The sequence below is a fragment of the Pipistrellus kuhlii genome, unplaced genomic scaffold (assembly GCF_014108245.1).
Source record: "Pipistrellus kuhlii isolate mPipKuh1 unplaced genomic scaffold, mPipKuh1.p scaffold_m20_p_2, whole genome shotgun sequence".
Classification (NCBI taxonomy): domain Eukaryota; kingdom Metazoa; phylum Chordata; class Mammalia; order Chiroptera; family Vespertilionidae; genus Pipistrellus; species Pipistrellus kuhlii.
In genome coordinates, this window is record NW_023425515.1 from 1,429,262 (window position 1) to 1,447,001 (window position 17,740).

General features: G+C 49.9%; 1 protein-coding gene across 8 annotated transcripts in view; it reads right to left on the reverse strand.

Moving 5' to 3' along the window:
- Window positions 1–10,407: 10,407 nt before the first annotated feature.
- Window positions 10,408–17,740, reverse strand: part of ERG (ETS transcription factor ERG) — a 197,010-nt gene continuing 189,677 nt past the window's right edge. For all 8 annotated transcript variants that reach the window (XM_045585239.1, XM_045585241.1, XM_036446663.2 and 5 more), the window contains 4 exons: window positions 16,034–16,102; window positions 15,335–15,391; window positions 14,723–14,770; window positions 10,408–11,419 (listed from right to left, as the gene is read on the reverse strand). In XM_045585239.1, coding sequence (XP_045441195.1) covers window positions 10,899–11,419; window positions 14,723–14,770; window positions 15,335–15,391; window positions 16,034–16,102 — 695 coding nt within the window. In that variant the 3' untranslated portion in view covers window positions 10,408–10,898. The remainder of the gene's footprint in view (window positions 11,420–14,722; window positions 14,771–15,334; window positions 15,392–16,033; window positions 16,103–17,740) is intronic.

Genomic DNA, 17,740 nt, shown 5'->3' on the forward strand with positions numbered 1-17,740 from the left:
TTTATTTTATAGTCTAATAGGTTTTGTGTCATGTTTTAAAACATTCCTTTGCACCTCGAGGTCATCAAGGTATTTTTCTGTAGTACCTTTGAAATCTTCTCACTTTTTGCATTCTAAAATTTAGTCCTGGACCACATGTAACTGATTTTTCTGTGTGGTTTTATGTAGCAGGACATTGTATCTTTCCCAATGTGGATGTCCAGTTGTTCTAGCTCCACTTATTAAAAAGTCCATTCTTCCTACACTGACATTAAGTATAATTTCTGATTATATCAGATACCCATCTAATTTGGATTTGTTTATGGACTTCTCTTCTGTTCCACTTATATATTTGTCTTTTTCTGAGTTGTCTCATACTGTAATTCTTAAATACTATAACTTTTTAAAAATATATATTTTATTGATTTTACACAGAGAGGAATTGAGAGAGACAGAGAGTTAGAAATGTCGATGAGAGAGAAACATCGATCAGCTGCCTCTTGCACACTCTCCACTGGGGATGTGCCCGCAACCAAGGTACATGCTCTTGACCGGAATTAAACCCGAGACCCTTCAGTCCACAGGCCGACGCTCTATCCACTGAGCCAAACCAGTCCAGGCTTAAATATTATAACTTTATAATAAGACTAGAAGCCCAGCCTATGAAATCACACGGCCCCACCTGTGCATGCCTCGCTGCGCTCACAGCCCTGCCCATCCACACTGGTCTTTGTTCGTTAAGGCCTTAGGGCCACAGGCCTTTTATAATATAGACTGAGTATCTGGGAGGACAGAAAACACAAGCATAGGCTATGTTTTCTACAAAAATGTCTTGGCTAACCTTGCCTTCTGTATAAATGTTAGAATCAACTTGTAAAAAAAAAATGTTAGGCGTTTTTTTTTATAGGAGTTGCAAGTAAATTTCCAGGCCATTTTGCAAATAATAGGAATATTTGTAATACTGGATCATCAAATCTATGACAGGACATATTTCTTTTTATTTAGGTCTTCTTTGATGTTTCCCAATGAAATTTTATTATTTCCCCATAGACATTTTACATATTTTTTATTAGTTTATTCTTAGGTACTACATATTTTATAGTATATTAAGTTATATATTTTAAAATTTAATTTCATAAGTGCATATGTTTGCATGAAGAAAGGCATTTGAAGTTTTTTATTCTAAGAGTTTTGGTAAAACTCATGAATTTGAAAAATTTGCCTTTGGGTTAATTTGGACTTTCTATCTGCCCAGCCGTATTTTCTGTACATAACAATATATTTTTTGCTTTCTTCCCAATACTTAAAATTTTTATTTCTTTTTTCTTGTCTTGTTCTGGTGAGAACTTCCAAAGTAATGATGGATAGAAATGGTAACAGGAGGCATCTGTCTTACACTTGACATCAAAGAAAATATTTTCAATTTTAAAACTTTAAATGTGACATTTGCTTTATTAAGTTAAAGAAGTCATATTCTGTTCTTAGTTTGATAATAGTTAATAACATATAGATGCTTGATTATCCTATATAATACAAGGCTAATATGCAAATTGTCCCTTCGACCAGGAGTTCGACCAGCAGGTGGGGCTGGCCAGCCAACCGCTCTCAGCCCCTCCTGCTGGCTGGACCCCACCTGTGCACGAATTCAAGCACTGGGTCTCTGGTATTCAGTGAATTTTCTGGGTCTATCAGATGACCATAATTTTCCCCTCTAATGTGTTCATGTGGGAGTTACATTAATTCATATTCCCACATTAACCCAACTTTGTGTTATTTTGATAAACCCAACTTGGTCATAATGTAATTTCTTCATTATATGTGGGTGAATTCTGTTAGCTAATATTTTTTAATATTTTCACCTTACATTCCTGTGTGTGATTTTCCTTTATGCACTGTTTTGTTTATTTGTTTTTTGTTTTTTTGGGGTTTGTTTGTTTGTTTTTTGGGTGTTTTTTGTTTTTTATTTTTTGGTATCCAGATTATTTTTTAAATTATTTTATTGTTAAAAGTATTACCCCTTTTCCCCCATTGACCTCTCCCCGGCTACTCCCACCCCCAGCACATGTCCTCGCCCCCCTACTGTCTGTGTCCATTGGTTATGCTATATGCATGCATACGAGTGCTTTGGTTGATCTCTTACCACTCCTCCCCACCCTCCCATACCTTCCCTCTGAGGGTTGATGGTCTGTTCGATGCTTCTGTTTTTGGGTCCCGATTATTTTAGTGTTACAAATTGTATTGAAGAGTGTTTCTTCTTTTTATATTCCCCACAATATTTTAGATAATTTTGGAACCTTCTGTACCTTGAATATTTGGTTGACTTCACTGATGATGTCATTGGACTTATAGGTTTCTTTGTGAGAAGATTTCTGACTACTAATTCAATTTCTTTAAGTCTGTAAGGCATGAAAAAATTGAATTAGTAGTCATATGTGGTCAGTTTATTTTTTATAAGAATTTGTCAACTTAATCTAATTTTCAAATGAACTGACATAAATTGCTTCGCATTAATCTCTAATCTTTTAAAAGTCTCTAGCAAATATCCCCTTTTCATTCTTAATGTTATTTCTTTTCTCATTTTAAACCAACTTTACCAAAGATTTGTCAATTTTATCAATTTTTTCAAAGAACAACTTTTGTTAATTCTATTGAAGCTTGTTTTTCAATTCATTAATGTCTGCCTTTTGTTTACTAGTACAATATCTCACTTTCTCCTTTGTATTTGTTTTGCTGTGCTTGTACATCACCAATTTTATCCCTTTTGTATTCCAATGCAAACATTTCAGACTATAAATTCTATGTGATGCTTTAGCTACATCCCAAAAATTTTGATATACATTTGCATTCTATTAACTCATAAATATTTTCCAGCTTCCATTATAATTTTTTTAAAATGCTATTATGTTCCTTGAGTATAGTTTCTCTTCTTAACTTTTTTATTGGCATCTAGCATAATTCCTTTGGGTCAGAGGATTTTTTCAGTGTTTTTTCAATCCTTTAAATGTGTTGAGATTTGCCTAATAAATCTACATCCGTGTATGTGGCGATTTCTGTAAATGATCCATGTGTGTTTCAAAAGGATTTATATTCTTCTGTTGTTGGGAGTAGTGCTCTAACTCCATTAGATCAAGTTTATCCATCTTTTTACATCTCTTCTTCATTTTTCTATTGCATCATCAATAATGGAGATAAGTATATTGATAAAGACACATACATCTAGTGCAAGAAATCACATTCTTATTTTAAAATAAAAATGAGATGGACTTCACAGAGGGTTGGAGGGAACTTTGAACTGCATCGTCACTGTGGGTTCCTCTGCCTCCTTGGGCCTAAAGTGATTGTTTTCTGGTTTCCAGGGCACACTCCCTGCCCAAACCTGAAGGTTCATATCCTATATAATAAAAGGGTAATATTGGCCCTAATGGCTGAATGACTGAGAATGACCGGTCGCTATAACACACACTGACCACCAGGGGGCAGATGCTCAATGCAGGAGCTGCCCCTGGTGGTCAGTGTGCTCCCATAGGGGGAGCTCTGCTCAGCCACAAGCGAGGCTGATGGCTGCAAGCGCAGTGGCAGTGGTGGGAACCTCTCCCACCTCCTCAGCAGTGCTAAGGATGTCCAACTGCAGCTTAAGCTGGCAGGTGGACAAGGGGTCCCAACTGTGAGAGGGCACAGACCAGGCTGAGGGACTTCCCCTCCTCTGAGTGCATGAATTTTCATGCACCATGCCTCTAGCGTGTGTGTGTGTGTGTGTGTGTGTGTGTGTGTGTTTATTTCAGAGAAGAGGGGAAAGTGAGAGATAGAAACATCAATGGTGAGAGAGAATCATTGATCGACTGTCTCTCGCACACCCCCCACTAGGGATTGAGATTGAGTCCACAACCCAGGCATGTGTCCTGACTGGGAATCTAACTGTGACTTTAACCACTGAGCACACTGGCTGGGCTCAAACCTGAAGATTCTTGCTTCAGTGTCAGCGGAGTCCTCCCTGAGGCTGCAGTCCCCAGAGCTGGCGTCAGCTCTCCAGGTGTGTCATGAGGCCACACCCTGAATTCCCGTCACTTCCCCTCACTGCCTTCCCTATTGTTTGCCGTCCTGTGAAGGTGGCCCATCCTGTGAGTCCTACTCTTAGTTCAGCTTCCTCTGAGAACGCGAACAACGCAGGGAGTGGGCATAGGAGCTTTGGAGTCAGACAGCCTCTGACTCAAATCCTGTCCCTGCTGCTTAGCAGCCACGTGAACGTGGATAAAATGATTTTAACAAGCGCTCAGCAGCTTTTAAGTGAACCATCTAGAAACTCCATTGTTTTCTTCTTCAATGAAATAAGGCAGCTTTTCTGTGAGCCTGAACCAGAGAATGTTGGTTTAAATCCCGGTGACCATCGCATCATCCCACCCTGAAGGGCAGCAGGCTCTCTGCCTCGTGGCCATCCTCTCTGAAGCAGGAGGTCACACCCTGTCCTGCACCCTTTCTTCCGGCTTTTTGGGATATCCTGCCCTTCTAAGCAAAGACTTTATCCAATTGCTGCATACCTCCTAGCCCAAATTCTTTCTTATATATTCAACCTCCAACCCCATCGCTTCCTTAGCTTCACACGTGGAATGCTAGCCTTGGCAGCCCGCCTGATGCCTGCTGGGAGGTGCAAGTGGTTAGTCTGGAGCTGGGTTGAGGCTCCCTGGGACAGCTGAGCCATGACTAATGCTGAGCAGACCGTGACCAACACCCCCAAGGCGTGTGCTTTTGTGGAAGAGCGCTACGGTGTGCTGGAAGGGCCTTCCTTCTAAAAGCAAGTGCCGGGCGCAAGTTCAGCAGCCCCCTCAGCCGCGCCTCTCATCCTTCACCTGGGCCTGCGGAGTGGAACAGACAGGATGCATTTAACCTCCGAGCAGACTGAGCTCAAGTCATTTTGGAGACAAGAGTCCCAGGACATGCAAATTTGAGGGATTCTAGTGCTTAGATAATGTTTAACTCCCAAAGGTGCTCCCGCCCTGAGGACTAAGTAATTCTGATCAAGAGTGAGGTACCACCCATCATTTCAGACCCCTCTCCCCAGCTTTCCGTGTATGCTTACATGACATTTCATCATTTAGCATAGAACCCAATAAAGACATAGCTAGTCAAGTAGTCCTATCATGTGCTGCTAGATACCTGGTGAGTGGTCACATGGGCCATATGAGCACACCCACATGCAGGAACTCCTGGGCAAAGGTTGGCCATTCCATACGGTGTTTCTCTAATTTAAAGTTCTTTCTTGAGTTTGGCCATTGGCCATCCCTACTGTTACCTTTCTGGATGCTCATTCACGCACACAGGTGAAGACATGTCCTGGGAGCTTCATGTGGCCGTGCACCATGCTGGGTCCTGGGCTGATGGACCATAAATGTAGTCTTGCTTCCAGTGGGAGCACCGGACAGTCCTTCAGCTATTCCTCCAGGGCCAAGGATGGGTGCCTTCACTCCCCTTGTCTCTCCACTGGGCTTGCTCTTGCTGGATTTCCCTTCCTGATGGGTGTTGATTGTTAGTCTGTCCTCTGGCCATGTCCAATCAGCCAGTCATGACCTTGTAAAATCTCACAACTGTTTTATGAAGTCCTCTCGAAATTAAGTTCTGGCTACTATTTTTGTCTCATGTTCTTTAGGGAGCATATTATGTGTCCATGAAACATTTTTTTAAAAATGAACTCTTACTGATTTTTTAAATAAAGTTCTTACATTTAATACGCTTCCTGTATAAGTCTGTAGTTAAACATGTTCTGGCACAAATCATAATCAGGTGATAGTATGTCTTGCTTTGCCAGAATAATATTTTGTGAAAGATGTTTATGAGAAAAGTAAATATACCCTGTTTGCTTTATAAAGTTGTTTAAAGTAAAGTAAAAATTGTAAGTCAGAAGAGTCTGCATAGCTCTGTCTCTTATAGAACTAACTTGGGCTCACTTTTTAACAAAATCAAAAGAAAACTTAATACTGTTGAGAAGCTGGCATTAGTCCTTACATTTTGGAGAAAGACCATCGGGTTTTCACAGAGCTCCACATTGCCAGTGAGAGAGGGAGCCGTGGAGCACAGGGCTTCGGGTATACGGAGCTTAGAAAATGCCAGAAGATATACTTACCCATGGTGTGTCAGTAGAATTCAGACTTGGCCCCCAGATTTTCGTTTCCTGGTTCACATGCGCTGCCCAGTCCTCTGGAATGTGAGCAGCACCTGTGACTGGAGGGAGTCTGATTCCCATGACTAGGGTATTTTCTCTGGTAAAAGTAATGTTTCATATGTAATTAAGGCCCTAAACATTGACGATGAGTTAATAATAGAATAATAAAAGGATTATCCTGGGTGGACCTGGCTTAATCAGGAGAAGCCGTAAAAGAAATCGGATTCAAAGTGAGAGTCTCTTGCTGGCCTTGAAGGCACCACTGCCTTGCTCTGGAGAAGGCCATGTGGCAAGGACCTCAGGTGGCCTCTAGGAGTTGAGAGTGAGCCCTGGCTGGCAGCCAGTAGGGAAATGGGATGTCAGTCCTTCAACCACAAGGAACTGACTTCTGCCAACAATCAGTGAGCTTGGAAAAGGATCTCGGCTTCAGATGAGATCACAGTCCTGGCTGAGTCCTGCGTTTCAGCCTGTGAGGCCCCGGGCCGAGGACCCAGTTGTGCTGTGTCTGGACTCCTAACCCACAGAAACGGTGAGATAACCAGATGTGTGTTATTTCATGCTGAGGAGTGCAGGGTCATTGGTTACTCGGCAGTAGGTAACTAATACACACAGGACCAGTTAACGGTCGGGAAGAGAGTTGCTCAGAGGAGGCATAACCCAGCATGACACTTCAGAGTAACTGCTTAACCTCATGGTCAATTGCCATGTGGCCACAGAAAAAACTTCAAGGGATTGAGATTTCACATGAATGTTCCATACCTGGACACGTATCATCTTTTCTTCCATTGCAGCGGCTCTCCAACTTCATCAGACATCAGAATCACCTGCCAGGCTTGTGGGAGCCAGTGGCTGGGTTGGAACTGAGGGCTGAGTGTCAGGGGGTCTGGGGCAGGGTCTGAGAATACGCATTTCCCACAAGTCCCCTGAGCCACTGCTTGTCATGAATCAGGAGGTCCTCATTGTCTCCAGTACTTGATTTCTGTATCCAGCCTTTTCCTCATTGGACATGAATACATGTTAACAATTTTTTTTTAAAACAAGTTAAGCCTTAGTGGGTTTGGCTCAATAGATAAAGCATTGGCCTGCGAACTGAAGGGTCCCGTTTCAATTCCAGTCAAGGGCATGTGCCCGGGTTACAGGCTCGACCCTCTTTGGGGGCGTGCAAGAGACAGCCGATCAATGATTGTCTCTCATCATTGATCTTTCTCCCTTCCTCTCTGAAATCAATAAAAATGTATTTTTAAAAATTAAAACAAGGTTAAAATAAAGAGAAGGAACAGAACCTGGTATTCCTTGCATAATCCAAAGTGCTTTTTATTCTCTAACTAGTCATCTGAGAACCAAGCGAGTGATGAGAGACTAGTTAAGTCAGGTTTTTGAAGGACACAGTTAAAGATCCTCTTGGGTCCCACGGACATCGGTGTCCCCCCTCTTTGCCGTCACCTTCCCAGCTCTGAGGGCCACATGTCCATCTTGCACCTGGCACCCGAGGCCCCCCTCCAGCCCCGCAGCCAGATGTCAGTGCGGAGAGGGGCTTCGGGACAACGATAAGGTCTCCAAGCGCACCAGCCCCACCCACGACCTCGCCTTGACCCCCTCCGAGATGCAGCCAGAGCATCGCCTGGAGACGGAGGGACGTTCTGGCTGAGCCTTGGGGGTATGCAGCTTCCCGGAAGAGCCCCAGAGCCTGGGACGAGGAGAGAGGACCTGTGTCCTGCCAGCAGAAGCGAGACCGCGCGGGGGTCCATGGGGCCAGGAGCACGAGTTGGCGAGAGCTTGGAAACTACACTGTGATGTGGGCCGAGGGTCAACGTTTTTTTATGACATAGTTTCAGAATGATTTATTTGGGAGGACGCAGCATTATCATCTTACCCAAAGTCCCCCGGCGTGTCAGAAAGCTCGCTGATCATGGGGGGTGGGCGTGGAGGGGAGTCTAACTGGAAACAGCTGAGAGGGTGGACGTGATCAGCGTGTCTTGTCCTATTATTTGGCTCCGATACAGCCTGGAGGGAGTGGGCCGGAGTGCTTATCCGAGCGCATCTGCATTTCTGTGTGGGATGTAGGTGTGCCTGCCTTTGCACCCCAGAAGAAATGACTGATCTCTTCCGTCAGAGCAGCCTGGTCCCCCGCTGCCAGCTTTCCTGCTTTTCGTTATCACCCCACCCCCACCCCCGAGAGATGGAAGCCCTTCGGGGGGCTCTCCCAGGCCGCTGGAAAATGATTGATGGTGGATTCTTTGAGTCTGAGGAAGGCGGTGGGAATGGAACCCACGGACTTGGAAGGCCACCGCCAAACACCCAGAGCACCGAGGCCCGGCAACTTCACCGCATCACAGCACAAGGATTGCGGGGCGCAAAGCAAACCCCACGCCAGCTGCGCGGTGGCCCATGTGGGCTGAGAAGCCATCAGCTCAGCTTCCTCTCCTCATGTTGCTTTGTGTCCCGCCTCAAACTGCTCTCCCCGTGGCCCAGGATGTCAAAGGAAAGTGACTTCAGGTCAGAAGAATACGCCAGGGCTGGCAGCAGGCCCGGCCCGGCCCGGTAAAGCCCACACCGCGGCACCCAGACAACGCCGTGGCGAGAAGATCCAGGCCACAGGCTACCTGGCGATATCCTCAGAGAGAAAAGGCGAGTGGAAAATTGAGAAGCTGTCCCGTTTCTTTAAAACGAGGGATCGCAGATGTCTCTGACACCAACAGTAATACAGTATGCCCTGCCGAAACCGGTTTGGCTCAGTGGTAGAGCGCCGGCCTGCGGACTGAAAGGTCCCGGGTTCGATTCCAGTCAAGGCATGTACATGGGTTGCAGGCACATCCCTGGTAGGGAGTGTGCCGGAGGCAGCTGATCGATGTTTCTCTCTCATTGATGTTTCTAACTCTCTATCCCTCTCCCTTCCTCTCTGTAAAAAAATCAGTAATATATATATTTATACATTTTAAAAAGTTATAGTTTGCCCTGAGAGCAATAGCTTGTTCCCCCTTGGACAGATGTTTTGTGACCACAGAGTGAAGTCATGGTGATTGATATGTGCCTCATGCCAACCTGGGATGTCTCAGCGGCCACCTCAGCGTTGCGGCCCCTTTCCCCTTGGGGCACGGGTGTGGAGGCCCTGGGTGGGGGGAGCCGCTGGTCCTTCTGGGCCTGGGAATACGGGGGGAGTGGGCAAGAAGGGCGGGGAGCCCACGCTGTCTGGGCGCCAAACATCCCAGCTGGGTGGCTCTCCCTCCCGCACGTTCCCGGGGAGGGGAGGAGATTATAACACGAGACGCACCACCACCCGCACGAATTTCTCTCAGGCTGCGTTCTCAGTCACCAAAGAAGTGCCAACGCAGACGCGGGGTGAATCCAACCGGCCGCGCGAGGCCAAGCTTGTTTTATTACATACATTCTGCACTCTAAGAACTAATAACTTCGTATTGTAAACATTAAGCATACAGAGTGAAACGTCAAGGCCACGTCCGATCGCTGATTGTCTCTTTGGGTCATGTCTCTTTGGCTGGCCGAGATCAACTCGTAGTGTATAAATGCATAAGTTATATAATTATTATATAAAAAAGGGGGCGGGACCGCATGGACTTGGATACTTCGTTCTGACAAACGCACAGCGTTCGCGACTCGAAGGGAACCCTGGAGCCGGTGATGTCGGAGCCCAGGGTGTCTATCGCCGACCCCCCCCCCCCACCTCCCCTGGGGAACAGAGCCCCCAGGAAGCCATGCCGTCCCGAACAACTCTTTTAAATATCAGACAATTCCAGTTACAATTTTTCTTTGGACAAACAAACAAACAAACAAACAAAAGAGATGCATATTTTCGTGTCTGAATCCCACCACTGCCCCTTGCTCCGTTTCGCCACGTCCTCCCTCTCGCTGGCTTTGGCCTGCACTGACCGCATTCAACCGCGAGTCCCCGAGATGCCTTCTCCGCAGTCCCAACACCGTCCCCCGTCCAGCCTGCCCTGCTCGGGCTCCTGCCCAGTCCTCCTGCTCCAGCTCGGCCTCTCCTCTCCCACCCGCCTGCTCATCCTCCAGCCCTCGTCTGCATCCACACTCTCTCCACCACGCACGTGCTCAGTCCCGCGCCCGGCTCCTGGTCCCTGGAATCCTGTAAAGGAGTTGGAAACTCTGGGTCGTCTTCACAGCTTGGGAGGGCTGACCGCCCTCCGTCAAATGGAATGAATCCGATTTCACCCGCAACAGCAGACGCCGATGAGTTCCGTGTCAACGTCTGTTGCACAGTCTCTCTTTTTTCTTTCTTTTTTTTTTTTTTCCTTTGGTGCTGGTTCTGTGTCATGTTTGATATGTTTCTGTTTTCACATACAGGTAGTTTTCTGTATTTAGAAAAGACTGTGCTTTCTGGGTTGCTTTGGTTCGATCCCGGTGTGCACGAGCGGGATCCTGGACTCCGAAGGGCACACGCGTCTTCGGACCGCTTTTTTCTTCGGCGCCGTGTCCTGTGACCTCATGCTTCTACCTACAATGTCTGCTACAAGGTTGGCCCGCGGATTCCGGGTCCGTGGGGACGTCCCCGGGGTTCGCATCCGCTTGGTTTCTGGGGTAATTCTTTGGTCGTTCCCTCCCGCTAAGAGTCTTTGGATCTGGTCCCTGGCTTCCTTCCCCATCCCCCACCCAGCTTTCTCCTTCCTCTTGAGGCACTTTTTTTTGGTTTTTGTCTTTGTTTTGATTCCTGGTCTCCAATAGAGTGTGTGGCAATGTCTGTCCCGGCGCCCGTGTGCTCCTGGGAAAGGCCTCTCTCGCGCTGGGGTCTCTAGTAGTACGTGCCCAGGTGAGACGGCATGTGGCCGGCCGGCAGCCTCGTGTTGGGGTAGATGCCCCCGGTGGGGGAGTTCCAGTACGGGTTCGGGGCGGCGAAGAAACTGGAGGAGGTCACGGGGAGGGCCGGGGGGTGGGGCGCCACAAAGTTCATCTTCTGCGGGTGGGCGTGGTAGGAGCCCATGTACGGCAGGTCCGAGGGGTACTTGTAGAGCGAGGCCTCGGGCGGGTGGGGCTGCAGGGCCTGGGCGATGCCGTGGAAGTCGAACTTGTAGGCGTAGCGCTTGCCGTGCACCTTGGTCATGATGTTCTTGTCGTAGTAGTAGCGCAGGGCGCGGCTGAGCTTGTCGTAGTTCATGTTGGGCTTGCTCTTGCGCTCGCCCCAGCGCCGGGCCACCTCGTCCGGGTCCGTCATCTTGAACTCCCCGTTGGTGCCCTCCCAGGTGATGCAGTTGGAGTTGGAGCTGTCGGAGAGGAGCTCCAGGAGGAACTGCCAGAGCTGGATCTGCCCGCTCCCTGCAGGGGACACGGGAAACACAGGCCAGTGAGGGCGGGCGCACAGATAGGGTGGCCTATCTTCAGCGACAAGGGGGTGTGGTACGGGGCACCCGGGGCCCTTTCCCAGGCCAGCACCTGTCCCTCAGATGCCGGGGCCTCTCCTGTCCTATTGATAACTGCCCGTGGTTGGACAGGAGCGGCCTGGCCCATTCCCAGCAGCCTGCGCGCCAGAGGGACAGACCAAGGCTACGGAGGGAGATGGGCCCCCATGCCCCAGGGAGGGGCACGGTCTGGGATGCTGTTCATGCTCCCGAGGTTCCCTGTGATCAGACTGGAGCAGGGGTCCACTAGGGCCCCAGTGTCCTCTTCCGCTGCCCTGTCCTGCTCTCTCCTTCCCTCTCTCCCTCGAACATGCCCTTAGCTAGTCACACACACAAGCATCCTTATCCCAAGCTCTGCGTCCAGGGAACCTGCCCTAGGACAATGGCCCTTGCTGACTATCGGTCTGGTCACAAACCCAAGTCCTTCCTAGGACACAGGGAATCCCTATGGAGCGGGTGGAGGGTGGGCTGGTCCCGTCCGTTCCTGACTTCTTAGAAGAACAGCCAGGTCAAGGCAATGTTTTCGGGGGTGAGGGGTGGAGGGCCCATTTTCCCCATGCGGTGAGGCAGAATGTGCCTTTGTGAGGAAGGCGATAATGACTTAATGCCATTTATCCTGGCTAGGCCAACTGAAATAACAGAAGTCAGGTTTAGGAAATGAACCCTAAAGAGTTTATGGAAAAAACAGTAAGAGGATGATGGAAGTAAACACCATTATTTCTAACATAATATTTCGCTGGCGCTCGGAAAGCCATTCTGTCCAAACTTTGCCTAGCACAGAACGTGCCCACTCGCAATGAGGAAGTTTGGAGAGTGCTGGCCCCGTTTCAAACCAGCGCGCCCCTTCCCAGCATGAGGCGACGGAAGCCACGTGTGCGCCCGCACTGCGGTGCCAACTGTGCTCACGAGTTTCCAAAGGAAGAAGAAGTGCAATGGTGGGTGCTGCAGGTCCCAGGAGGTGGGGGAGGGGGAGGGGGAGTCAGACGCCAATGAGGTCGAGGGGTCTTGCTTGACTGGGGTGCCTATCAGGATCCTCCTGACCCCCTGGGAGCCAGCTTTCAGAGATGCAGCTTTTATGTTTTCTTAAATTCAGAGACAGCCGTAACCGGTGTGGCTCAGTGGATAGAGCGTCGGCCTGTGGACTGAGGGGTCCCAGGTTCGATCCCAGGTACCTTGGTTGCAGGCACATCCCCAGTGGGGTGTGTGTGTGTGTGTGTGTGTGTGTGTGCAGGAGGCAGCTGATCGATGTTTCTCTCTCATCGATGTTTCTAACTCTCTCTTCCTCTCCCTTCCTCTCTGTAAAAACCAATAAAATATATTTTTTAAAAAATAAATAAATTCAGAAACAAATCAGGCAAAGCATCCTCACCACAATGTCACGATACCTTAAGCTGATTCATGCCTCACTGAATCGCTAAAGGGAAGAAGCGTGAAATATGGACAGTCATACTGGATGCCAGGAGAGACCCAGGTTGTCCGACAGATGTTAGATTCTCTGAAAATGCGTCAGAAGCAGGGCCTGTCTCCTAGACTCCCAGCGACAGCAGCCACGAACACCACCTTTATCACACTCTCAGCGAGAACCCGCTTTAACTCAATAAAGCAAGCCACTCAGTAAACCGATGTCACGTAAACCTCAATTACAAATGTTTCACTCTAGTCCTCTCACCAGCTCCCTGTATAAGCAGCCCGGCTCGCAACTCCTGTTCCCACGCGGGCCACGTGGCGAGGGCCGTGTCTGTGAGCCCCTGCCCCGCCAGCTCCGTGAGAAAGGCCGGCCTCTCCTGGCTGCGTCCCCAAGGCCACGGCGTCCGGTCCCGCCGCACATGTGAAAGGTATTAGCAGTTTGTAGGGCGTCGCCCTGGGAGCCTGTGCTTTCTCGGGACCACAGACTGTTCTCAATCAAGCCTTCTTGCCCCCAACGTCTCATGAATATGCATTTAAACTCACACCCCAAGGGTGGGGTGGGAGAACCATATGGTTCTAGTGTATATATTGTAACCGAAGGATTAATACTTGGGGGGGGGGGGGGGGCGGGAACCCATCTGGGACCTGGGGCTGGAGAAGAACGTGGATTTCTGATTCAGCCATCTGACATATGCTTCGGGATAAACAGGGAAGCATCTGAAAATAAATATTCAGTGGGCCTCCTCCCGAGAAGGGCAACTCCACAGGTTTGTAGATGCACACAGCCCTTCCCGCGCGGCCTAAAGAATACTCGGCGTCTACCCAAACCTGACGGACACCCAGGGCACACCTTGCCCAGCAGGAGGTACACGGACCTAGCGCACACCAGTGAACGCCGCGGGCAGGGGTAGCGGGACGCTGACATCGCCCGGGCATCCACGCTCCGTGATGTCATCCTCCACTGCAAAGTGCGCGCTGTGGGAGGAGCCAGCACCGGAAGTGACGGGGGATTTATTTTCCAGAGCGCGGAGTGACAGGCTGGTGGGGCCTGAGGCCCAGTAAGAACCTGCCCTTTCTCCCAGCATGGAAGTGGAGAGACAGACCGTGCTGAAGATAACCCTGAATGTGACATCGTAGGGTTGCAAGTAGCATTCTCCTTTCTGAAATAGGATTTACCTGCTTGTGTGATAGGTTGAGTTGTGCCATCTCTCTCTTCCCCAAATTCACATGTTGGGGTCCTAACCCCCCAGAACCTCAGCATGTGGCCTCATTGGCCACGGGGTCTTTCCGGGGGTGATCCAATGAAAGTGAGGTCATTGGGGTGACCCTGCTCTGATGTGACCGGTGCTGGGAGGAGAGGGTGACAACACTGGGAACAGAGACCCACGCAGAGGGAAGACAGGAGAAGGGACGCAGGCAGAAGGCGGCCGCCTACAAGCCAAGGAGAGAGTCCGCACCAGGTCCCTCCTTCAGGAACCTCAGAAGGAACCAGCCCTGCAGACACCTTGACCTTGGATGTCGTCCTTCAAAACGGACACAGGAAACATCTGTTGTCTAAGCCTCTGTCCCCCTCGTTGGCCCTTTTTCTAGTGATCCCGGGAAATTCAGGCAGCGTGGATGGGGTCATGGTGTTCTTTTGTGGGAGCTGAAATCTTCATTTATAACCCAACCCGTATTTTTCCCCTTGGGCGACTCATCCAGCGAGACCTAACCCTGGGACGGGTTCCGTGGAAGGAACTGGTCACCCTTGCCAACGTGTCTCTCATAATAGCCACTGCAGTAAAGGTTAGCAACCACACCAGCTGTCTCTCACCTGGGTTTGCAAGGCGGCTACTCGTCGGCCCAAGGATCTGATAAGGATCTACAGAGAAAAGAAAAGAGAGTCAGACCCCGGAGACACAGCTGTGACGCGGGGATGGCACTGTGGGCGTTCTCCTGACCGCCTTGTGCTCCCCGGCCTCAGAGCTGGACGTGTCACCTGGCATCACCCCTGTGTCAGCTAAGACCTCCCAGGGGAGCTAAGTCAAGTGTCTTGCTCAGAGCCTCCTCGTCTGGCTGAGCTCTGACTCGGCCCAGGGTTCACTGACCCCGTGCTCTCTCCACCCGGGACAGGTGGCACCAGTGTGGGTGTGTCTGGGCAGTAAGGCGAGATCAAAAGAACTTGTGGGTCACACAGCGACACCCTGCGTGCAAGTGGGATGTTCCCTCCCACATTCCCTGAGCAGACTGTGGAGATGTTCTAACCAACTGCCCAGTCCTCCTGGCCGAGGAGACGGACCGCTCCGTCCCCGACTGACACAGGAAGCAGTTGTTGTGAAGAAGACAGAGCAGCAGGAGTCTCGCGGAGAAAAGGACACATTTTAGAAACATGCCACCCAACCTGCTGCTTCCCTCACGGCCACGGCCACGGCCCCCGGACACATACCTAGCTGAGGCCGCTGGTCTTCGGACTTGGGCACCGCGGAAGGAGACGGCTGAGCAGCTGGATGGGAGGGAACAAGGGAGACGGTTAGCTGGGACCTACGAGGGGCCGCTCATCTTGGGTGCTGTTGTAGCATCGTCCCATCAACTACCTCGGTGATACAACAGCCTCCCTTTTATAGTAAGAAACGTCGTACAGGAAGGGGACATTTCTTTCCTCATGAAACCAAATGCCCATTGTAGAGAGAGAGAAAAAGAGCACTCTGTATTATCTCAAAAATGTATGTGTACCCCCTTTTTCCAAAAGAAAAGAATCTGAGATGGCGTACAAAACAGATTTAAACGAATCGCAGTCTAAAATGAGTGAAAGGGAAATGATCAGCAAAATGAAATAAAGAAAGGGGCACTTTAAACGTGGCCGAGGTTCGAAACCGCTCAGCATGTAACCTGTACGCAGCGGTCCTGGGAGGCACGTGTGGGTGGGAATGGGCGTCCATGACACCAGTCTTTTCTGTGTGTGTGGGAGTGGGTGTGACCCCAACAGGGAATCGCTGCCTCTGAGGACCAGTTGTGCCTGCCTTGGCAACGAGGAGGAACACATTCCATGTTGGAAAAGCACAGATCAGCTTCAGAAATGACGTGGATCCCATCGGGAGGGACCCTGTGACTGGTGCATTCAAGGCGGTCGGAGCAAACACTGTACCTTTCGACTGGGGGGCGGGGTGGCCGTGACCGGTCCAGGCTGATCTCCTGGGTGGTTCATAAGGTAAATCTATAAAGACGAATACATTGACTAAGAGATCAATAATTTACTTTTACCACAGGGGTCTTCTATGCTTTTTGCTTTGCGTTTATTTGAATCAATATTGTGCAAAAAAAAAAGCCAGAAATCCAAAGAAATGTTCAACCTGGATCCCATTAGATTCGAGTTTTATTTACAAATGATAAATTTGTGCCTTTTAGTGATCTAACATTTCTACCTGTTAACCTGCAACCCCTGCTGGCAGATTCCCCCAGAGCCTCGGACTCTCCTCCAACCACACGTCATGGCCACGTTGAACATTTCTCCCCACTGAACGTGTCCTGCACCTCAAGGACACTGACCTGTATCCAGCCCTTTTATTAAATCACTAAGACCATCCGAAACCCAGCCCACAACTCTGACGCATCAGCCAGTGCTTGCCTGAGGCCTGCACCTCCGCCCCCCAAACCATGCCCGAGTTCCTTTTCTGTTTTCTTCTGTGGAATGAGCTCTGCCTTCTTATCCTTTTTGCCGGCTGCCCCTCTCGGCCACCCCTCACTTTCTCTCTAATCTCAGCCTTTTATGTTGAATCACTCTTAACTGTCTCCCTTTTCTAGGCAGATGTCTCCTCTTTCTTCTTCTCGAACTGGATTTAGAATTTCTCCAAGATAAGCTGCATGACATAAATGGCAAGGCCAGAGGGCAGCGTCCCCACCCGTGCCAGCTATGAGCCCGGTAGTCCCTCGGCATGCATCACGTGAGATCCCTTGCCCCATCAATCGCCATGCACTTTGCACAGGTCCATTTAATACCCACTCCTGCATCCTCTGTGCGAGTTCTAGCAACGGCTAAGAAGGCTAAGTCATTGTAAGTTTCTTTCAAAAGCGTATCCCCGGAACACTGTTACGCGCACTCCAACTGTGCACACGTAACACTGCTCCTACCTCCCTCCACCTTAGTCCAGAGCCATTTTTAAAAAACAAACAAAAAAACTACTTCTTCTTGGACAGAAGGGCCTCAGCTCAATGCCGCGGGTCATTCCGGGCCAAGCAGAAGCCGCAGCCAGATGTCTGGGGACGTCTTGGCTGCCCGGCACCCGGGGGAGGCTTCAGCGTCGCCCTCGGAGGGCGGCTGGTTCTAAGCCTGACTTCAAACAGCTCACTTTACCCCTAAGCCTCGCTTCAGACAGCTCGCTTTACTGCATTAAAACTGGCAACGTGGAGGGCCGGTCTCCCCAGAGCTGGGCTGCGCTGCGAAGACGTGTCTCCCCCCATTTCCAACCCCAGAGAGACAGGCAGCGAGACGCAACGCGGTCAGCACGGAGCGGCCGCCCCTTCCTCGGCCTGCTTGGCTGCGCGCTTCCCCGGGGGAGGCGGGGGGGGGGGGCGCAGAAACCCTACCCTCGGGCTGGACGGCTTTCGTGTGTGAACTCGGCCACGGCCCACCGCTCCCTGTCGGCTGGCACCGACGCCGGCTCTCCCACCGGCTCCCAGTCTCACTTTCCTGGTGTCGGGGCTGCTGAGCCGCGGGGATTACGCCGGCATCCGCTATCCGTTTACAGCGAGCGGAATGCCAGCTTAAGTTTCTGGGAGCGCTTTGCCTAGGAATGCTCACCCAGTTGCATTTTGTCTGGAAAATGGTTCGTTAGCCAGCCTTGCCACGTGAGAG